Source organism: Rana temporaria, chromosome 10 (assembly GCF_905171775.1).
Source record: "Rana temporaria chromosome 10, aRanTem1.1, whole genome shotgun sequence".
Classification (NCBI taxonomy): domain Eukaryota; kingdom Metazoa; phylum Chordata; class Amphibia; order Anura; family Ranidae; genus Rana; species Rana temporaria.
In genome coordinates, this window is record NC_053498.1 from 143,744,429 (window position 1) to 143,768,471 (window position 24,043).

At 45.8% G+C, this 24,043-nt stretch overlaps 1 protein-coding gene across 3 annotated transcripts in view; it reads right to left on the bottom strand.

Annotated features, from left to right (window-relative positions):
• Positions 1-24,043, bottom strand: part of MEGF6 (multiple EGF like domains 6) — a 409,802-nt gene that overhangs the window by 145,490 nt on the left and 240,269 nt on the right. For 2 of the 3 annotated variants that reach the window (XM_040326458.1, XM_040326457.1), the window contains exon 5: positions 14,746-14,868. In XM_040326458.1, the coding sequence (XP_040182392.1) occupies positions 14,746-14,868 (123 nt within the window). Of the gene's footprint in view, positions 1-2,122; positions 2,277-14,745; positions 14,869-24,043 lie in introns of those variants that run through there. The other variant, XM_040326459.1, reaches the window with a different exon arrangement.

Consider the following 24,043-nt stretch of genomic DNA (forward strand, 5'->3'; position numbering starts at 1 on the left):
AGAAGTTAATTTTCTAACCCAATGATGTGAATGAGCCCCAAATAAGCACCTACCTGGTCGCCCCCCCTGATTGGTGGCAAACCCCTTTCCCGCACCCCGCTAAATCTGAATTTTTTTTCCACATTTATTTTAAAATGGAATGTATTAAAAGCGTGTACAAAAACGCAATTGTGCGATTTCAGAAGTTCATTTTCTAACCCAATGATGTGAATGAGCCCCAAATGACAAGTACTGTACCTACATGGTGCCCCCCCCCCCCCCATTGGTGGGGAACTGCCCCGGCGCCCACTAAATCAACTTCATTTTTTGTGTCAAAAGACAACGCATTAAAAAGCGTGCAAAAAAAACGCATTATGCGATTTAAGAGATATATGCATGAGCCCTAAAAGATAACGCAATGCATTAAAAATGTGCAAAAAAAAAAAGGCGTTATGCGATGTAAGAGAGACAGAAGATCGTTTTCTAACCCAATGATGTGAATGAGCCCCAAATGACAAGTACCTACCTGGTCGCCCCCCTGATAGGCGGCGAACCCCCCGCGCCCACTAAATCTCCTGCAGTTTTTTGGTGAAAATGCAACGCATAAAAAATGTGCAAAAAAACGCAGTATGCGATTTAAGAGAGATATAAACGAGCCCTAAAATATAACGCAACGCATTAAAAATTTGCAAAAAACGCAATAATGCGATTTAAGAGAAACAAAAGTAAATTTTCTAACCCAGTGATGTGAATGAGCCCCAAATGACAAGTACCTACCTGGTCGCCCCCCCTGATTGGTGGCGAACCCCCCCGCCCCCCTCCCGTGCCCACTAAATCTCCTGCATTTTTTGTGTGAAAACGCAACACATTAAAAGCGTGCAAAAAAGGCATTATGCGATTTTAAGAGAGATATGAATGAGCCCTAAAAGAGAACGCAATGCATTAAAAATGTGCAAAAAAAAAACCCTGTAATGCAACTTAAGTATGTGCAAAAAAACGCATAATGCGATTTAAGAGAAACAAAGTTAATTTTCCAACCCAATAATGTGAATGAGCCCCAAATGACAAGTACCTTCCCGGTCGCCCCCGATTGGCGGAGAGCCCCCCAAGCCTACTAAATCCCCTGCATTTTTTGTGTCAAAGCACAACGCATTAAAAGCGTGCAAAAAAACGCATAATGCGATTTTAGAGAAACAAAGCCCCAAATGATGAGAACCTACCTGGTCGCCCCTGATTGGTGGCGAGCCCCCAAACCCCCCCCCCCCGTGCCCACTAAATCTACTTTTTGCACATTTATTTAAAAATGTAACGCAATGCATTAAAATAGAGTGCAAAAAAAAACGCATAATGCGATTTAAGAGAAACAAAGTTAATTTTCCAACCTAACAATGTGAATGAGCCCCCAAGCCTACTAAATCTCCTGCATTTTTTTGCGTCAAAACGCAACGCATTAAAAGCGTGCAAAAAATGCATTATACGATTTTAAGAGAGATATGAATGAGCCCTAAAAGAGAACGCAATGCGCGCAAAAAAAACGCGTTATGCGATTTTAAGAGAGATATGAATGAGCCCTAAAAGAGAACGCAATGCGTGCAAAAAAAAATACGCGTTATGCGATTTTAAGAGAGATAGGAATGAGCCCTAAAAGAGAACGCAATGCATTAAAAAATGTGCAAAAAAAAAATGCGTTATGCGATTTAAGAGAGATACAAGTTAATTTTCGAACCCAATGATGTGATTCCTAAATAGATGGGTACTTACCTGGTCGCCCCTAATTGGCGGCGAAACACCCCCCGCGCCAACTAAATCTGCAGGGGTTTTTTTTGCAAGTTTTTAATTTGTTGCGTCAAAACTCTTCGCGTTAAAAGCGTGCATAAAAAAAAAAAACGCATTATGCGATTTAAGCGAGAGATGCAAGTTAATTTTCTAACCCAATGACGTGAATGAGCCCCAAATGAACACTTACCCGCTTGCCCCTGATTGGCGGAGAGCCCCCCCAAGCCTACTAAATCTCCTGCATTTTTTTGCATCGAAACGCAACGCATGAAAAGCGTGCAAAAAAGGCATTATGCGTTTTAAGCGAGAGAAGTAAATTTTCTAACCCAATGATGTGAATGAGCCCTACAAGGGGGCGGGTACTCACCTGGTCGCCCCTGATTGGCGGAGAGCCCCTGATTGGCCCGCAGGTAACACGGGTAGCAGTTGGCGCGGTGGTAGCGGGACGCGGTGAACGTGGCTCTGGCGGGGAGACTCCAGCAGAGGAGACACACGCAGGAGAGGAGTCTCATGTTACCGGCGAGGAGGACGACGAGCTGCAGGTGCTGAGCCGGCTTTTCCCTTCACTCTTCTGTTTTGGAAAAAAAATGTTTTCTTATGTTGGGTTGTCAGGAAGTGTCGGGATCCCTCCCACCATCCCTCCTTCTATGTCCCCCCCCCCCCCGTATGTCCCCCCCCCCCCAGTGATCATCGGAGAGATTGGGGGGGGGGTGACATCACAGTCCCCAGGAGTGACGACACGCGCCAGGGGGGGGAGGAGAGGAGGACGGTGATACCTCCAGGCTGGGGAAGTCACAGCGATACGACTTTCTATACAATGTAACTTTTTTGTTTCTTTTTTGTCTTTTTTTTTCTCTTTGGAAACCTGAAGACAAAAATTCAAATGAAAACCACATTTCTTTTTTTTCCCGTACAGAAGAGAAAAGAGAATTTCCCGGGAGGGGGAGGGGGGGGGGGGGGGCGACGACAACGATCGATCTCTTCTTCTTCCAAAACACGTCTCTGCAAAAGCAGATTCCGGAGCGGAGGTTTAGCTACGGATATATTACATAATGAGGACGCGTTTCGATTAATGGTGGGGGGCAATAAAAAACGTATTGGTTGAGCCGCGTTTTTAGCACCCTCGTAATCAGTGAATGGGGCGTTCCCATGTCGGAGCCCCCCCCCCCTCCCCCGATGCTTCCATTGGTGGAAACCATCCAACATGTTGTGATCGAGACCACCCAACGCAACGCAACGCAACGGGGGGGGCACCGCGATCGCGACAATTTATTCGACTGTGGCGCATTTGTTCGAAAAATATAGCGTTCAATCAGGTGGAATCACAGATCACGTGTTTCAGCCTATTCTGTCATAGAGAGTACAGTTACAAAGCAGAGCCAAGGCTGACGCGTTTCAACCTGCAAAAGCCTTTATTCTGTCACAAGGAGTACATCAGCTCCAAAACCGAGGCAAGAGTGACGCGTTTCAGCCTACAATAATCTTAGTCATAGCGGATTAAGGCTTTTGCAGGTTGAAACGCGTCAGCCTTGGCTCAGTTTTGGAGCTGCTGTACTCCCTGTGACAGAATAAAGGCTTTTGCAGAATGAAACGCGTCAGTCGTGGCTGAGTTTTGGAGCTGCTGTACTCCCTGTGACAGAATAAAGGCTTTTGCAGAATGAAACGCGTCAGCGTGGCTGAGTTTTGGAGCTGCTGTACTCCTTGTGACAGAATAAAGGCTTTTGCAGGTTGAAACGCGTCACACTTGGCTCAGTTTTGGAGCTGCTGTACTCCCTGTGACAGAATAAAGGCTTTTGCAGAATGAAACGCGTCAGTCGTGGCTGAGTTTTGGAGCTGCTGTACTCCCTGTGACAGAATAAAGGCTTTTGCAGAATGAAACGCGTCAGCGTGGCTCAGTTTTGGAGCTGCTGTACTCCTTGTGACAGAATAAAGGCGTTTGCAGGTTGAACCGCGTCAGCCTTGGCTCAGTTTTGGAGCTGTTGTACTCCTTGTGGCAGAATAAAGGCGTTTGCAGGTTGAAACGCGTCAGCCTCGTTTCAGTTTTGGAGCTGCTGTACTCCTTGTGACAGAATAAAGGCTTTTGCAGGTTGAAACGCGTCAGCCTCGTTTCAGTTTTGGAGCTGCTGTACTCCTTGTGACAGAATAAAGGCTTTTGCAGGTTGAAACGCGTCAGCCTCGTTTCAGTTTTGGAGCTGCTGTACTCCTTGTGACAGAATAAAGGCTTTTGCAGGTTGAAACGCGTCAGCCTTGGCTCAGTTTTGGAGCTGCTGTACTCCTTGTGACAGAATAAAGGCTTTTGCAGGTTGAAACGCGTCACACTTGGCTCAGTTTTGGAGCTGCTGTACTCCCTGTGACAGAATAAAGGCTTTTGCAGAATGAAACGCGTCAGTCGTGGCTGAGTTTTGGAGCTGCTGTACTCCCTGTGACAGAATAAAGGCTTTTGCAGGTTGAAACGCGTCAGACTAGGCTCAGTTTTGGAGCTGCTGTACTCCTTGGGACAGAATAAAGGCGTTTGCAGGTTGAAACGCGTCAGCCTCGTTTCAGTTTTGGAGCTGATGTACTCCTTGTGACAGAATAAAGGCTTTTGCAGGTTGAAACGCGTCAGCCTTGGCTCAGTTTTGGAGCTGCTGTACTCCTTGTGACAGAATAAAGGCTTTTGCAGGTTGAAACGCGTCAGCCTTGGCTCAGTTTTGGAGCTGCTGTACTCCCTGTGACAGAATAAAGGCTTTTGCAGAATGAAACGCGTCAGTCGTGGCTGAGTTTTGGAGCTGCTGTACTCCCTGTGACAGAATAAAGGCTTTTGCAGAATGAAACGCGTCAGCGTGGCTGAGTTTTGGAGCTGCTGTACTCCCTGTGACAGAATAAAGGCTTTTGCAGGTTGAAACGCGTCAGCCTCGTTTCAGTTTTGGAGCTGCTGTACACCTTGTGACAGAATAAAGGCTTTTGCAGGTTGAAACGCGTCAGACTTGGCTCAGTTTTGGAGCTGCTGTACTCCTTGTGACAGAATAAAGGCTTTTGCAGGTTGAAACGCGTCAGCCTTGGCTCAGTTTTGGAGCTGCTGTACTCCTTGTGACAGAATAAAGGCTTTTGCAGGTTGAAACGCGTCAGCCTCGGCTCAGTTTTGGAGCTGCTGTACTCCCTGTGACAGAATAAAGGCTTTTGCAGGTTGAAACGCGTCAGCCTCGTTTCAGTTTTGGAGCTGCTGTACTCCTTGTGACAGAATAAAGGCTTTTGCAGGTTGAAACGCGTCAGCCTTGGCTCAGTTTTGGAGCTGCTGTACTCCTTGTGACAGAATAAAGGCTTTTGCAGGTTGAAACGCGTCAGCCTTGGCTCAGTTTTGGAGCTGCTGTACTCCTTGTGACAGAATAAAGGCTTTTGCAGGTTGAAACGCGTCAGTCTCGGCTCAGTTTTGGAGCTGCTGTACACCTTGTGACAGAATAAAGGCTTTTGCAGGTTGAAACGCGTCAGCCTTGGCTCAGTTTTGGAGCTGCTGTACTCCCTGTGACAGAATAAAGGCTTTTGCAGAATGAAACGCGTCAGCGTGGCTCAGTTTTGGAGCTAATGTACTCCCTGTGACAGAATAAAGGGTGATTTTTAGGAGAGTAAATATAAAAATCTTTATTCTGTCACAAGGAGTACAGCAGCTCCAAAACGAAGACCCCACCGACGCGTTTCAGCCCATCCTGTCACAAGGAGTACAGCAGCTCCAAAGCTCAGCCAATCGGTGGAATGGGAGGAGTCCATGGTGACCTCTGACCCCGCCTCCAGACTTGCACAGTTGTAGCGGCTCCTCCCCTGGACTGGAACGTCTTCCTCTGATTTCACCGCACACTGCGAGCTTCTCACCATGTGCATCGGAAGACACAGCAAGTCAGAGAGAGGCCAGCTTATTTCCTGTCTGGAGGACATCCAGCATCATCTAGCTCTTTCCTCCTCAACCCGCCCGTCTCAGTCCCGCCCCTTTAATTGGATTTCAGGTCATGGAGGCTCATCAGCACATGTGGGTGTTACCCACCCCAATACAGCCTACCTAGGACCGCCCACTCCTCCAGACACCCGCCCATCAAAGCATTGTGATATTTGCATAACTCCTCCCACCGCTTAGATCAGGACTGGGGGCGCTTCAGAGGAGTACTGAGGCCCGGGGTGCTGTGATGTGATCAGGACGCTGGCCCCTCCCACCAGCCATGATCTGCCTGCATTGCATAGAGAAGCACTGAGACCCAGTGATGACATCATAGGGTCCAAGATAAGGTGAGCAATAAAAAGGAGAAGATTTATATTAGGCGGGATGATGAGGCGGGAAAGGACAGAGCGAGGGAAGCGGAATATAAGAAGGTTAAACTTTTCCTTTAAAAGGACAATCGGCTTGAAAATGTCTCCTAAACAATAACAGAAGCGACTTTCACCTTCCCTGAACCCATCCGTCCCCCCGTCGCCCCGTCCGCCCCCCCGCCCGTCCGTCCGTCCACCAAAACCAGACCCTCAGTACTCACAAATAGTTTATCCTTTTTTCACACAAAGTATTAATAAACAGACAATAAAAATAAATAATGAAAATAAGAATACATTTTTTTTTTTAAAGCACCCAAAATAACAATAAAAATAAAATAAAAAATGATCAATTACAATAAATAATAATATTAATATGAATAAAAATTATATTTTTATTATTATGTATTAATTCTTAAAAATAATAATAATAATAATAATCATAATAATATTATATTTTTTTAAGAATAAATACATAATAATACAAAAAGTATTATGATGATTATTAATATTGTTGTAATTAATCAGTATTTGATTGTTATTTTGTGTGATTTAAATGATTATTTTTATTATTTGTTTACTGTCAGTTTTATCTGTGAAAAAGCATAAAATGTTGTGACTTATGATGGTCTGTTTATTATTATTATTATTATTATTATTATTATTATTATTATTATTATAAGAATACATAAAAACAAAAAGTATTAATATTATCATTATTATAATACTAATAGTTATGGTGATTATTATTATAAGAATATAATAATAATCACCATAACTATTAGTTTTATTAATAATAATAATACTTTTATTATGCAAGTCCCAATTCCTCTCCTTTCCTGTAATTTTATATATATATATATATAAAAAAAATTACATTAGTAATAATACGATTATTATTATTATTATTATTATTATTATTATTATTTATATTTTTTAAGAATACATAATAATAAAAAAAGTATTATTATTATTCATATTAATATTATTATTTATTGCAATTGATAATTTTTTGATTGTTATTTTGTGTGCTTTAAATTAATTTTTTCTTCATTATTTGGTTTTTACTGTCTGTTTTTTCTGTGAAAAATGTTGCGACTAATGTGGGTCTGTTGTTTATTATTATCATTATTATTATTATTATTATTATTATAAGAATAAATACATATTCATAAAAAAATTATTATTATTATGAATAATAATAATTGTTATGGTGAATAATATTAATATAAATAATAATAATACTTTTCATTATTATGTATACTTAAAAATGTATATATATAATAATATTATATTAGGAATAAATACATAATAATAATAATAAAAAAAAAAAATTTATTATTCATATTAATATTATTATTTATTGCAATTGATCATTATTTGATTGTTATTTTGTGTGCTTTAAAATTATAATTTTTCTTAATTCTTTTTATTATTTGTTTTTACTGCCTGTTATTTCTGTGAAAAAGCTTAACATTCTGCGACTAACGTGGGTCTGTTGTTTATTATTATTTCAAGAATAAATACATGTTCATAAAAAAAGTATTATTATTATGAATAATAATAATTCTTATGGTGATTAATATTATTAAAAATTATTATTATTCATAATAATAATAATAATAATTATAATAATACTTTTTATTATGTATGTATACTTTTACATCTATGTCAATATATATATATATATATATATATATATATATATATATATATATATATATATATATATATATAGATAGATAGATAGATAGATAGATAGATAGATAGATAGATAGATAGATAATATTATTATATTAAGAATAAATACATAATAATTAAAAAGTATTATTAGTATTAATATCATTATTTGTAATTGATCACTATTTGATTGTTATTTTGTGTGCTTTAAATTATTATTTTTCCTAATTATTTTTATTATTTGTTTTTACTGTGAAAAAGCATAAAATGTTGTAACTAATGTGGGTCTGTTTTTTTATTATTATTATTTTATGAATAAATACATAATAATATTAAAACATATTATTATTATTATTATTATTATTAATAATAATAATTGGTATAATGATTATTATTATTATATTATTATTATTATTATTAATAATAATAATAATAATAATAATAATATAAATAATAAAAACAATAATAAGAATAATAAGAATAATTAGAATAAGATAATAAGAATAAATAAATTACAATCAAATATAATCATTCTTAGTATTATTATTATTATTAATAACAACAAAAATAAGAATAGTAATAATAAAAACAATAACAATGATGATAATAAATAATGATCAAATATAATAATGATAATCCTTATTTTTACTATTTATTATCATTAACAACAAAAATAATAATAGTAATAATAATAATAATAATACACAAAACAAGAAAAAAACAAAATGAAATAAATGTAACTTTTCTAAATATACCAGTATATAAAAAACTCCTTTAAAAAAAAAAAAGATTTTTTAAGCACGTCGCTCCAGCCTGGTACCATAGGAACGGGTGGCATTGTGGTGCCCGGGTGCAGACTGTGGGTGGCATTCCAGCATGGGCGGTGGGCGGGGGAGTTCTCTAGGCAGGAATGTGCGCAGGGTAATTACCTCCCAGAAATGTGTCGCCATGTGAAATCGCCATGACGTGTTTCTACAGCACAGAGGTGAATTATCAGGACGCCGCACATTTATAGGCCACATGTGGGATGAAACCGTCGTGAGACCGGCATTTACGGCTCACGCCGAAGGACCTGAATCGGTTAGTCATGGATGCAGCCAATCCCCCGGGGAGACCCCCTCCCCCCCCACCCCCTACTGTGTAGAAGAGATTGAAGGGCCCCTGATTTTATTTTTCCCCGATTCAGAGCGATGACGTCCCCGGGGGCCAAACCCAATAGAAACTCACGAGAACGCGCGGTTCGGCCCCAATAGCTTTCAAAGGGAGCTCTTCAAAAATGTGCATAACACTCATGAGTTTCCCATTACTTGCCTGGTAACAAGCGTCCCATTGGCTAAAAATAATTTTGTAAAAAAAATGGCTAAGGTGTAAAATTTGCACAGAAACACCAAAAAATTCTAAAAGAAAAAATCAGAACACGGACCAAAGACGCTCAGTTCATGTGAATGGGGCCAGATGTCGGAAAAATGGTTTTTCTTCAGTTATATATTTTTTTTTTACTTTTATTTTTGTTAGGTATTTATATGAAGTTGTTACATTGCGAATAAAGATTTACCACAACATACAACAGTGACAGAGGACTATGAGAATCTGCAGGGAGCGCACAGCACGGGCTCTTTACCTTCAGGGAGCGGATGTAAAGTCTCTATACTGAACAGTGCAGAGCGGGGAACGGGACGACCACCTCCAATCACTCAGCTGGGAGTGTAATCTAAACTTCAGCTATTCACTCAATTGGCAGGTATTTCAGCATAGCAGCTACAATTTGCCAGGTAAATGTGAGATAAGGAAACTAGCGCTCTACCTTCTTGTAGATGTATGAAGCGATAGAGAGAGAGGAGGAAAGAAGGATAGAGAGGGGGAGAGAGAAAGTAAGAGAGAGAGGGGGGAGAGAGAGGGGGGAGAGAGAAAGAAAGTAAGAGAGAGAGAAAGGGAGAATGAGAGAGTGGGGCGAGAGATAGGGAGAGAATGAGAAAGAGGAGGGCCAGAAAGAGAGAGGGGGCAAGAAAGAAAAAATAGCAAGGAAGGGAGAGGGATAGAGAAATAGAGAGAGCGTAAGAAAGAAAGAGAGAGGGGGTGAGAGAGAGAAAGCGAGAGAACGAAATTAAGAGGAAGAAAGAATGAGAGAGAAATAGAGAGAGAGAGTGAAAGAAAGAGAAGGGGTTAGAAAGAGAGAGAGAGAGAGAGAGAGAGAGAGAGAGAGAGAGAAAAAAGGAGTTAGAGAGAATGAGAAAAAGAGAGAGAGAGAGAGCAAAACAGAAAGGAAGAGAGGGGGAAAGAAAGAGAAAGTGAGAAACAAAGCGAGAAAGAGCGAAAGAAAGAGAGAGGACGAGAGAGTTATAAAAAGCGAGAGCAAAAAAAGAGAGGGGTGAGAGAGAGAGCGACAGAAAGAGAAAGGGTGAGAGAGAGAAAGCGAGAAGAGAAAGAAGGGGAGAGGGGGTGAGAGTTAGAGAGAAAGTGAGAGAGAGAGGGAGAGATAGACAGAGAGCGAAAGAAAAAGCGGGGGTGAGAGGGGATGAGAGAGTGCGAGAGAGTTAGAGAGAGAAAGAGCGAATGAAAGAGAGAGGGGTGAGAGAGAGAGAAAGAAAGAAAGAGGACGAGAGAGAGGAGGAGAGTGTTAGAGAGAGAAAGAGCAAATGAAAGAGAGAGGGGCCGAGAGAGAGAAAGAGCAAAATAAAGGAAAAGAGAGGGGCCGAGAGAGAGAGAAAGAGATTGTGAAAGAGAGAGTTAGAAAGAGAGAACGAGAGAGTATAAGACAGAAAGAAAGACAGAGAGAGTGTGGAAGAGAGAGAGAAAAAAGAGAGGGGTGAGAGAGAGAGCGACAGAAAGAGAAAGGGTGAGAGATAGAAAGCGAGAAGAGAAAGAGGGGGTGAGAGTTAGAGAGAAAGTGAGAGAGATAGACAGAGAGCAAAAGAAAAAGCGGGGGTGAGAGGGGATGAGAGAGAGAGTGCGAGAGAAAGAGAGAGGGGGTAGAGAGAGAGAGAAAAAGAGAGCAAGGGAAAGCGAGAGAGAGAAAGAGAAAAAGAGCGAAAGAAAGAGAAAAGGGGTGAGAGAGAAAGAGCAAAAGGAAGAGGGGGGGAGAGAGAGAGGATGAGAGCGTTAGAGAGAGAGAGCGCGCGAAAGAAAGAGAGGGGGAGAAAGGATGGGGTTAGAGAGAGAAAGAAAGAGGGGGAGAGAGAGGGGGAGAGAGAGTTAGAGAGAGAAAGAGCGAATGAAAGAGAGAGGGGTGAGAGAGAAAGAAAGAGGGGGAGAGAGAGGGGGAGAGAGAAAGAGCGAATGAAAGAGAGAGGGGCGAGAGAGAGAGAAAGAGCGAAAGAAAGAGAGAGGATGAGAGAGTTAGAAAGAGAGAGAGCGGAAAAAAAGAGATGGGTGAGAGAGAGAGCGACAGAAAGAGAAAGGGAGAGAGAGAGAAAGCGAGAAGAGAAAGAAGGGGAGAGGGGGTGAGAGTTAGAGAGAAAGTGAGAGAGAGAGGGAGAGATAGACAGAGAGCAAAAGAAAAAGCGGGGGTGAGAGGGGATGAGAGAGTGCAAGAGAAAGAGAGAGGGGGTAGAGCGAGAGAGAAAAAGAGAGGAAGGGAAAGCGAGAGAGAAAGAGAAAAAGAGCGAAAGAAAGAGAAAAGGGGCGAGAGAGAATGAGAGAAAGAGCGAGAGAAAGAGCAAAATGAAGAGGGGGGGAGAGAGAGAGGGTGAGAGTGTTAGAGAGAGAGAGAGAGCGTGCAAAAGAAAGAGAGGGGGAGAAAGGATGGGGGTTAGAGAGAGAGGGAAAGAAAGAGGGGAAGAGAGAAGACGAGAGAGAGTTAGAGAGAGAAAGAGCGAATGAAAGAGAGAGGGGTGAGAGAGAGAAAGAAAGAGGGGGAGAGAGAGTTAGAGAGAGAAAGAGAGAGGGGCGAGAGAGAGAAAGAAAGAGGGGGAGAGAGAGAAAGAAAGAGGGGGAGAGAGAGAAAGAGCAAAAGAAAGGAAAAGAGAGGGACAGAGAGAGAGAGCGAGAGAGAAAGAGATTGTGAAAGAGAGAGTTAGAAAGAGAGAACGAGAGAGTACAAGAAAGAAAAAAAGACAGAGAGAGTGTGGAAGAGAGAGAGAAAAAAGAAAGAAAGGAAAAGGAAAGAACGAGAAAAGAAGAGAGGGAAAGTACAGAGCCGGGTGGAGGAATGCACCAATCAGACTAGTTCAGCTCCTGTATGTATTTATAATCGAAGCTCCAGCTACTCTGTCAACTGTCTTTTTTCAGCAAAGCAGTTAAAATTAGCCCGGTACACATGAGATAAGGAAACAATGTAAATGTTCTATTATTTTTTGGAAAGAAGGAAGAACATAAAACAGAAGTAAGATCCGGTGTTCTGTAGAGTCATGTAGAATATCGGGGACTCGGATGGCTGTTGATCTTCTCCTGGATACAAACATTTGTGATGATAGAGACACACGGAGTCACGCCAGGAATGTCTCCTCGGAGGCTCGGCATACACGGCAGAGTTTACTTTGGGCGCTGTAATGACAGGAATGGGGCAATGACAGCGCAGCCACATCGGCACGCCGCCCCGACATGTCCCATCCGAGACATAATAGAATTTAATTCCCGAGTGATTTATTTACACGCGGCTTTATCTCCACGGTCTACAGACACCACGTTTGCATGCAACCAGCTCCCTACACATAGCAGACCTCATCTGCTGCCAACAGTGCACGTGGTACACATAAAGAGGACCTGTCATGGCAAAAACACACTCACACTATATGGGCCACAAGTTTTCTGGACATCTAATTCCATGGACATTGTCATGTAGTTCTCCCCCATCCCAGTCTTCTGTGGAGGCTTCCGGAAGATTGTGGAGGGGGTCTGAAGGCCGTACAGCCCACAAAACAAATGATTCAAGCCGTTTCTTTGCATTATTGGGTGGAGTTGCCATTTAACCCCTAGGCACCCATGCTATAGCCAAATAACGGCTACAGCCCCAAATGCCAATAGACATCCTCCCCTTTGTACGCAGGGCGTTCGCTGTGATCACCGTGTCACTGAGACTCGGGTGATCACAGATCTGCTATGATTAAGCACTAATTTATAGTGCGAAACACGTCAACTGTTTTACTCCCGTGTAGTGTGCTGTGACTTGTAGTGCATTTTTCCTTTTTTAAATAAAGACAACCATCAAGGTTTTTTGGAGTGCGGCTGTCCATATTTTCTTTTTCCATTTGTTGCCTTGTGCATTGCCAGCACCCTTGATCTTCTGAGACCATACTGATCATCCTAACGCAATCCACCTGGAGCGCTAACTTTCTTTCTTTCTGATCACAGATCCGAGTAAGGGGCCGGTCCAATGACAGCTGATCACATGATGTAAACAAAGCTCATGCTGACAGCGTGAGGAGAAAAAAAGCCGATCACTGACTCTTGTGTAAGGGACATCGGTCCCGAGTGGAAGAAGCACATCAGCCTCATTAGTGCCCACCAGTGCAATAAAGTGCCATCCATCAGTACCCATCACTGCCACCTATCAATGCCCACCAGTGGTGCCAGTCAGTGCCTTATCAGTGCCACCTAACAGTGCTGTCTATCAGTCTCACCTACCAGTACTGATAAGTGCCCATCATTGCCACTCATCAGTGCCCATCGCTGCCAGCTACCAGTGACCCCTATCAATGCCAACTATTAGAGCCCACCAGTGCCACCTATCAATGCCCTTCAGTGCCACCCATCAGTGCCACATCAGTGTTGCCTCTCAGTGCCCACTAGTGCCGCCTATCAGGGCCCACCAGTGCCGCCTATCAGGGCCCACCAGTGCCGCCTATCAGGGCCCACCAGTGCCGCCTATCAGGGCCCACCAGTGCCGCCTATCAGGGCCCACCAGTGCCGCCTATCAGGGCCCACCAGTGCCGCCTATCAGGGCCCACCAGTGCCGCCTATCAATACCCTTCAGTGCCACCTCAGTGTTGCCTCGCAATGCCCACTAGTGCCGCCTATCACGGCCCACCAGTGTCGCCTATCAGTGCCCACCAGTGCCGCCTATCAGGGCTCACCAGTGCCGCCTTATCGGTGCCCATCAGTGCAGCCCATCAGGGCTCACCAGTGCCACCTATCAGGGCCCACCAGTGCCGCCTATCAGGGCCCACCAGTGCCGCCTATCAGGGCCCACCAGTGCCGCCTATCAGGGCCCACCAGTGCCGCCTATCAGGGCCCACCAGTGCCACCTATCAGGGCCCACCAGTGGCGCCTATCTGGGCCCACCAGTGCCGCCTATCAGGGCCCACCAGTGCCGCCTATCAGGGCCCACCAGTGCCGCCTATCAATACCCTTCAGTGCCACCTCAGTGTTGCCTCGCAATGCCCACTAGTGCCGCCTATCACGGCCCACCAGTGTCGCCTATCAGTGCCCACCAGTGCCGCCTATCAGGGCTCACCAGTGCCGCCTTATCGGTGCCCATCAGTGCAGCCCATCAGGGCTCACCAGTGCCACCTATCAGGGCCCACCAGTGCCGCCTATCAGGGCCCACCAGTGCCGCCTATCAGGGCCCACCAGTGCCGCCTATCAGGGCCCACCAGTGCCGCCTCTCAGGGCTCACCAGTGCCACCTATCAATACCCTTCAGTGCCACCTCAGTGTCGCCTCTCAGTGCCCACTAGTGCCGCCTCTCAGTGCCCACCAGTGCCGCCTCTCAGTGCCCACCAGTGCCGCCTCTCAGTGCCACCTATCATGGCCCACCAGTGTCGCCTATCAGGGCTCACCAGTGCCGCCTTATCGGTTGCCATCAGTGCAGCCCATCAGTGTACATCAATGAAGGAGAAAAATTACTCGTTTGCAAAATTTTATAACAAATTATAAAACGGTTTTGTATTATTCTTTTTTTTTTTATTTGGTCTTTTTTTTAACAAAAAAAGAAGGTTCTATTTGTGGGAACAAAATGATAAAAATGTAATTTGGGTACAGTGTCGCACGACCGCGCAATTGTCATTCAAAGCGCGTCAGCGCTGAAAGGTGAACATTGGTCTGGGCAGGAAGGGGGTTTAAGTGGCCGGTAAGCAAGTGGTTAAGTCACAGCGCCTCTTACCTTGGCAGCTCTTTCCATCCTCCTTCAGCGTTTGGCCCTCTGGACACTTGCAGTAGAAACTTCCGATCGTATTGCAGCACTGCACCTCGCATCCCCCGTTCGCGGTCTCGCACTCATTAACATCTGAAAGGAAAAGTGGAAACTGCGTAAAGCTGGGAAGCAAATGATAACGCCATCTGTCCGATGGATGTAAACCTTTGTAGTCTCCATCAAAAGCCTGGGTGACAACACAGGAGGACAACTGGGAGACAGGGGCAGAGCGTTGTCACCCTCTAACAGGAAGTGTATAAGCAATTCATTCATGACAGGGTCCCAACGTTTTTTTTTTTCCTCAGTTGTTCCGACGTGATTCTGAGCATGCGCACTGGGATGCGGCCACGGGACGGCGCATGCGCCGTTCATTTTAAGTACTTCTATGGCGCTTGGCCCATCATTTGCATGGGGTCACGCCTCATTAGCATGGCATGGCTCACGCCCACTTCCACCTACGCTGGCTTACGCGGAGGAAACCCAGCGTAGATTTAAGAGCGAGTGGGAGCAAGTGCTTTGTGAATCCAGTGCTTGCCTCTGTGCGCTGCGCCGGCGTAGCGTAAAATAGATACGCTACGGCGGCATAAATATGAGCCGATGTCTGTGGGCCGGATTCGGATACATTGGTCCGTAAATTAGGGCGCAAGTTCCGTATTCAGAAAGAACTTGCGCCCTTAGTTACGGCGGCGTAACGTCTGTGGTCCAGCGTAAGCCTGCCTAATTCAAATGTGGATGATGTGGGCGTGTTTTATTTAAATTCACTGTGACCCCACATATTTGATGTATTTTACGAAACGGCGCATGTGCCGTTCGTGAAAAAATCCCAGTGCGCATGCTCGAAATTATGCCGCAAACCGTCAATGCTTTAGACGTGAACGTAACTTACGTACAGCCCTATTCCCGAACGACTTACGCAAACGACGTAACATTTTCAAAATTTGACGCGGGAACGACATTCATACTTAACATAGGATACCCCTCATATAGCAGGGGTAACTTTACGCCGGAAAAAGCTCAACGTAAACGACGTAACAAAATGCGCCGGCGGACGTACGTTTCTGAATCGGCGTAACTACCTAATTTGCATATTTCTCGCGGAAATATACGGAAGCGCCACCTAGCGACCAGCGTAAATATGCAGCCTAAGATACTTACGCCGGTCGGATCTCAGGGAAATTCTGGCGTATATCTAGCTTTCTGAATACAGAAAGAAGATACGCCGGCGCTTCGTAGCACTTACGCGGCGTATCAATAGATACGCCGGCGTAAAAGGCTATCTGAATCCGGCCCTGTGAATCCGGGCCAAAATCGATATATTACTGGCAGCAGCATAGCCTTATAATGAAGCTAGCAGTCGTCAATGTTGATTGAAAGAGTTAAGTTCCACTTTAACCACTTGCCGCCCGCCAATGACAGATTGACGTCGGCAATGTGGTTGTAGAATCCTGACTGGACGTCACATGACGTCCTCAGGATTCTGAGCCGCTGCGCGCCCCCGGGGGCACGCATCGCGGCGATCGTTGTTGCAGGGTGTCAGTCTGACACCCCGCAACACCGATCAAGGTAAAGAGTCTCTGACGGAGACTCTTTACCACGTGATCAGCCGTGTCCAATCACGGCTGATCACGATGTAAATAGGAAAAGCTGATAATCGGCTTTTCCTCACTCGCGTCTGTCAGACGCGAGTAGAGGAGAGCCGATCGGCTGCTCCTGTGACAGGGAGGGGGTTTGTGCTGATCAATTATCAGCACAGCCCCCCCGAGGATGCCCACTGGACCACCAGGCATGGCCATATAGACCACCAAGGATAACAAAAAAAAGAAGGATGCCACCCTAGACCACCAGGGATGAGGAGGACACAAAAAATGGATTCCAATCAGTGCCGCAATGGATGCCAATCAGTGCCCAGAATGGGCATCATTGATTGGCAGGCATTGTTTGGCACTGATTGGCATCCATTAGTACAACACATACAATAGTGCCCATCTATGCCCATCCGTGCCACCTATCAGTGCCCATCCATGCCGCCTATCAGTGCCCATCCGTGCTGCCTATCCGTGGCCCGTCCGTGCCGCCTATCCGTGCCCGTCCGCACCGCCTATCCGTGCCCGTCCATGCCGCCTATCCGTGCCCAGCCGTGCCACCTATCCGTGCCCATCCATGCCGCCTATCCAAGCCGCCTATCCGCGCCCATCTGTGCTGCCCATCAGTGCCGCATATTAGTGCACATCAATGCCACCACATCAGTGCCACCTCATCGATGCCCATCAGTGCCGCCTTATTTACAATGTTTATAACAGAAATAAAAAAAACTTTTTTTTTCAAAATTTTCGGTCATTTTTTATTTTTTTTTGCAGAAAATAAAAATCCCAGAGGTGATCAAATACCACCAAAAGAAAGCTCTATTTGTGGGTACAAAATGATAAAAAATGAGTTTGGGTACAGTGTAGCATGACCGCGCAATTGTCACTCAAAGTGCAACAGCGCTGAAAGCTAAAAATTGGTCTGGGCGGGAAGGTGTATAAGTGCCCGGTATGGAAGTGGTTAATAATAAAAAATGTAATAATAAAAAAACAATAGAAAAAATTAATAAAAAAATAATAAAAAAAATATCTAAAAATATCTAAAAAATGATGCTGTTGCCGTATAAATGCGACATGCCAGAAATCTATTCTAGTAGACTTGTAATGTTACTCGAAGGTCCACTTTGTTCCTGTGACACCATTGGTAATGTGTGCTGAAAAGGCAACAAAAAAAAGGCAAAAAAAAAAAAAAGACAAAAAAAAAGCAAAAAAAAAAAAAAAAAAAAAAAAAAAAAAGCAAAAAAATAAAAATAAAACTTCAACCCTGAAACGGAAACTTCTGTGAAACCCCGAGAGATTCTTTGGGCATTATCTCCTGGAGATTTCTTGGCGTGGACAATCTCTGGCGGACATGTTGGAATGGTTTGTGATAAGCAGGAGGTGAGGCCACCAGTGGAAACAGATGACTTCCCGCGGCATCCAGCTGTTCAGAAGGAAACTCGCCCGAGAGAAACATCTGGCCTGTCAGAAAATCTTTTCTTCGCTCCTCTCGGTTCAGAAGCCGGGTGAGATCCGATATAGAATGTGACTTCATGCGCTTGGACCGCGCTAGGATTCCATTCATAACTATTCCATTTGTTGTAAGAAAACCGGAGCGTTCCAAACAAGAAGAGGATGCAGAATACAGGAGCAGACGTTCCCGCCGGTGTACAGTATACGCCACGCCACAACGATCTGCCAACCTCAACCTTCACCCATAAAAGTCACCCACCGCCTCCCCCAATGATGGGGCACTATTCCCCCCACTGACACCAATGACGGGTCACTATTCTTCTCACTGACACCAATGATGGGACACTATTCCTCCCACTGACACCAATGATGGGACACTATTCTTCTCACCGATACCAATGATGGGACACTATTCCTCACAGGGACACCAATGACGGGTCACTATTCTTCTCACTGACACCAATGATGGGACACTATTCCTCCCACTGACACCAATGAAGGGACACTATTCCTCCCACTGACATCAATGATGGGACACTATTCCTCCCACTGACACCAATGATGGGACACTATTCCTCCCACTGACACCAATGATGGGACACTATTCCTCACAGGGACACCAATGACGGGTCACTATTCTTCTCACTGACACCAATGATGGGACACTATTCCTCCCACTGACACCAATGATGGGACACTATTCCTCCCACTGACACCAATGATGGGACACTATTCCTCCCACTGACACCAATGATGGGACACTATTCCTCCCACTGACACCAATGATGGGACACTATTCCTCACAGGGACACCAATGACGGGTCACTATTCTTCTCACTGACACCAATGATGGGACACTATTACTCCCACTGACACCAATGATGGGACACTATTCCTTCCACTGACACCAATGATGGAACACTATTCCTCCCACTGACACCAATGATGGGAAACTATTCTTCTCACCGACACCAATGATGGGGCACTATTCCTCCCACTGATACCAATGATGGGACACTATTCCTCCCACTGTGACACCAATAATGGGACACTACTCCTCCCACTGTGACACCAATGATGGGACACTATTCCTCCCACTGACACTAATGACGGGACACTATTCTTCTCACCGATACCAATGATGGGACACTATTCCTCCCACTGACACCAATGATGGGTCACTATTCCTCCCACTGACACCAATAATGGGACACTATTCCTCCCACTGACACCAATGATGGGACACCATTCCCCCCACTGACACCAATGAAGGGACACTATTCCTCCCACTGACACCAATGATGGGTCACTATTCCTTCCCACTGACACCAATGATGGGACACTATTCCTCCCACTGACACCAATGATGGGTCACTATTCCTCCCACTGACACCAATAATGGGACACTATTCTTCTCACTGATACCAATGATGGGACACCATTCCCCCCACTGACACCAATGAAGGGACACTATTCCTCCCACTGACACCAATGACGGGACATGTTCTACTCTTACTGCCCATAGTCCGGCCCCTCTAAAGCCTGAGGGATAATAAACTGGCTCCTTGTGTATAAAGTTTGGACACCCCTGAGCTGAGTGCCCCTTTATTGCACCGCCACGGCAAAATCTTTTCAGTTTCACCTCTTTTGAATCTCCCCCATTACAGCCCCTCCCCCCCCCCCCCCCCCGGCATTTTCCACTCGGGTGCCCTTCTGGGCGATTCATTTACACAACAGTCTGAAAAGCTATTAGCATTGTCCATTAAGGATTCGCAGTCGGCGCGCAGTTCAGGGGACAGGCACCGCGCCGCTCGGCGTTCGGATTAAACTCGCGTTTGTCTCATTACTTCCCGAGCAAAAATTACCCGGCAGAAGAGCTTCCGAGCTCCTTTTGTACTGCTGGTAATTACGGCGCGGCCGTCGATCGTTCTTTCAGAAGAAATTACGGGTGTCCCTTTCGTGACCCGCGCGCGCTTTTTAATTCCCTCCCCCCCCCCCCTAGAATGTCCGGACTAGACCTGAGAACGTTAAGATCTCATAATGAGCCCATTACAGCGACGGATGGACAAGTCTAATTACCACACTAAATAGGGAGCACACTAAATTGCCCAAGTTATTCGCAAACTATGGCGAGCGGCGATCGCGGTCTTTGAGGGTTTCATTGTGCGGGGAACTGGAGCACGTATCCGGAGATGCAGCCCCCCCTCCCCCCGTGTAAGACACTCTACGTCTGGAAAGCAGAATAGAAAACTCACAATGAAGAAACAACTGCAGAGCATACGCTATATTGTCAAAAGTATTGGGACGCCGGCCTTTACATGAACTTTAATGGCCTCCCAGTCTTAGGGCCAGATTCACGTAGAATCGCGGCGGCGTAACGTATCCTAGATACGTTACACCGCCGCAATTTTTCATCGCAAGTGCCTGATTCACCAAGCACTTGCGATGAAAACTACGCCCGCGGCCTCCGGCGCAAGGCGGGCCAATTCAAATGGGAGTGTGCCATTTAAATTAGGCGCGCTCCCGCGCCGGACCTACCGCGCATGCTCCGTTTCCTAACTCCCGCCGTGCTTTGCGCGCCGTGACGTCATTTTTTTTTTTAACGGCGACGCGCGTAGCGTACTTCCGTATTCCCGGACGGCTTACGCAAACTACGTTAAATTTTGAATTTCAACGCGGGAACGACGGCCATACTTTAGACAGCAATACACTTGCTGACTAAAGTTAGGGCACCAAAAAAAACGACTAACTTTGCGACGGGAAACTAGACTAGCGGCGACGTAGCAAACGCAAAAAACCGTCGTGGATCCGCCGTAACTACTAATTTGCATACCCGACGCTGGTTTACGACGCGAACTCCCCCCAGCGGCGGCCGCGGTATTGCATCTTAAGATCCGACAGTGTAAAACAATTACACCTGTCGGATCTAAGGGATATCTATGCGTAACTGATTCTATGAATCCGCCGCATAGATAGAAACAGGGATACGACGGCGTATCCCTTTTGTGAATCTGGCCCTTAGTCCGGAGGGTCCAATATTGAGTTGGCCCCGCCCCTTGCAGCTATATTAGCTTCAACTCTTCTGGGAAGGCCGTCCACAAGGTTTAGGAGGGTGTCTATGGGAATGTTTGACCATTCTTCCAGAAGAGCATTTGTGATGTTGGAAGAGAAGGCCCGTCTCGCTGTCTCCACTGAAGGAACTTGATTTGGCCTGCACAGAGTCCTGACCTCAACCCGATGCCCGTCTCGCGGTCTCCACTCTAATTCATCCCAAAGGTGTTCTATCGGGTTGAGGTCAGGACATGGGCAAGTGGGGTGGAGGAACTTGACTCTGGCCTGCACAGAGTCCTGACCTCAACCCAATAGAACGCCTTTGGGATGAATTAGAGTGGAGACCGCGAGACGGGCATCAGGTTGAGGTCAGGACTCTGTGCAGGCCAAATCAAGTTCCTTCACCCAAAACTGGCTCCTCCATGTCTTTATGGACCTTGCTTTGTGCTCTGGTGGGCAGTCATGTTGGAACAGGAAGGGGCCGTCCCCCAAACTCCTCCCACAAAGTTGGGAACATGAAATTGTACAAAATGTCTTGGTATTCGGACGTCTTGAGAGTTCCCTTCACTGTAACTAAGGGGCCAACCCAACTCCTGAAAAACAACCCCCCACACCATAATCCCCTCCCCCCCCCCACACCATAATCCCCCCTCCACCAAATGATTTGGACCAGTGCACAAAGCAAGGTCCATAAAGACATGGATGAGCGAGTTTGGGGTGGAGGAACATGACTGGCCTGCACAGAGTCCTGATCTCAACCCCATAGAACACCTTTGGGATGAATTAGAGCGGAGACTGCGAGCCAGACCTTCTCATCCAACATCAGCGCCTGACCTCACAAATGCTCTTCTGGAAGAATGATCAAACATTCCCATAGACACCCTCCTAAACCTTGTGGACGGCCTTCCCAGAAGAGGTGAAGCTGCTGCTGTCCTGTGGTCTGATGAGACCAAGATAAAGGTATTTGGTTCAGATGGTGTCAGGCGTGTGGCGGCAACCAGGTGAGGAGAACAAAGACAAGTGTGTCTCTACAGTCAGGCATGGTGGTGGGAATGTCATTGTCTGGGGCTGCATGAGTGCTGCCGGCACTAGGGAGCTACAGATCATTGAGGTAACCTTGAATGCCAACATGTACTGTGACATACTGAAGCAGAGCATGATCCCCTCCCTCCGGAGACTGGGCCGCAGGGTAGTATTCCAACATGATAATGACCCCAAACACACCTCCAAGATGACCAACTACTTGCTAAAGAAGCTGAGGGTGAGGGTGATGGACTGGACATTTTTGGGGGGGGCCCAAACAAACTGAAAAAAAACCATCAATTGCAGCCACTGTGCCCATCAAGCGCAGGTATTGTACCCATCAATTGCTACTACTGTGCCCCATCAATTGCTGGTACTGTGCCCCATCAATTGCTGCCACTGTGCCCCATCAATTGCTGGTACTGTGCTCCATCAATTGCTGCCACTGTGCCCCATCAATTGCTGGTACTGTGCCCCATCAATTGCTGGTACTGTGCCCTATCAATTGCTGCCAGTGTGCCCATTAATTGCTGCCAGTGTGCCCATCAATTGCTGGTACTGTGCCCCATCAATTGCTGGTACTGTGCCCCATTAATTGCTGCCAGTGTGCCCATCAATTGCTGGTACTGTGCCCCATCAATTGCTGGTACTGTGCCCTATCAATTGCTGGTACTGTGCCCCATCAATTGCTGGTACTGTGCCCCATCAATTGCTGGTACTGTGCTCCATCAATTGCTGACACTGTGCCCCATCAATTGCTGGTACTGTGCCCCACCAATTGCTACTACTGTGCCCCATCAACTGCTGGTACTGTGCCCCATCAATTGCTGGTACTGTGCTCCATCAATTGCTGGTACTGTGCTCCATCAATTGCTGACACTGTGCCCCATCAATTGCTGACACTGTGCCCCATCAATTGCTGACACTGTGCTCCATCAATTGCTGACACTGTGCCCCATCAATTGCTGGTACTGTGCCCCATCAATTGCTACTACTGTGCCCCATCAATTGCTGGTACTGTGCCCCATCAATTGCTGGTACTGTGCTCCATCAATTGCTGGTACTGTGCCCCATCAATTGCTGGTACTGTGCCCCATCAATTGCTGGTACTGTGCCCCATCAATTGCTGGTACTGTGCTCCATCAATTGCTGACACTGTGCTCCATCAATTGCTGACACTGTGCTCCATCAATTGCTGGTACTGTGCTCCATCAATTGCTGACACTGTGCCCCATCAATTGCTACTACTGTGCCCCATCAATTGCTGGTACTGTGCCCCATCAATTGCTGGTACTGTGCCCCATTAATTGCTGCCAGTGTGCCCATCAATTGCTGGTACTGTGCCCCATCAATTGCTGGTACTGTGCCCCATCAATTGCTGGTACTGTGCTCCATCAATTGCTGACACTGTGCCCCATCAATTGCTGGTACTGTGCCCCACCAATTGCTACTACTGTGCCCCATCAACTGCTGGTACTGTGCCCCATCAATTGCTGGTACTGTGCCCCACCAATTGCTACTACTGTGCCCCATCAACTGCTGGTACTGTGCCCCATCAATTGCTGGTACTGTGCTCCATCAATTGCTGGTACTGTGCTCCATCAATTGCTGACACTGTGCCCCATCAATTGCTGACACTGTGCCCCATCAATTGCTGGTACTGTGCTCCATCAATTGCTGACACTGTGCCCCATCAATTGCTGGTACTGTGCCCCATCAATTGCTACTACTGTGCCCCATCAATTGCTGGTACTGTGCCCCATCAATTGCTGGTACTGTGCTCCATCAATTGCTGGTACTGTGCCCCATCAATTGCTGGTACTGTGCCCCATCAATTGCTGGTACTGTGCCCCATCAATTGCTGGTACTGTGCCCCATCAATTGCTGGTACTGTGCTCCATCAATTGCTGGTACTGTGCCCCATCAATTGCTGGTACTGTGCCCCATCAATTGCTGGTACTGTGCTCCATCAATTGCTGACACTGTGCTCCATCAATTGCTGACACTGTGCTCCATCAATTGCTGACACTGTGCCCCATCAATTGCTGACACTGTGCTCCATCAATTGCTGGTACTGTGCTCCATCAATTGCTGACACTGTGCCCCATCAATTGCTACTACTGTGCCCCATCAATTGCTGGTACTGTGCCCTATCAATT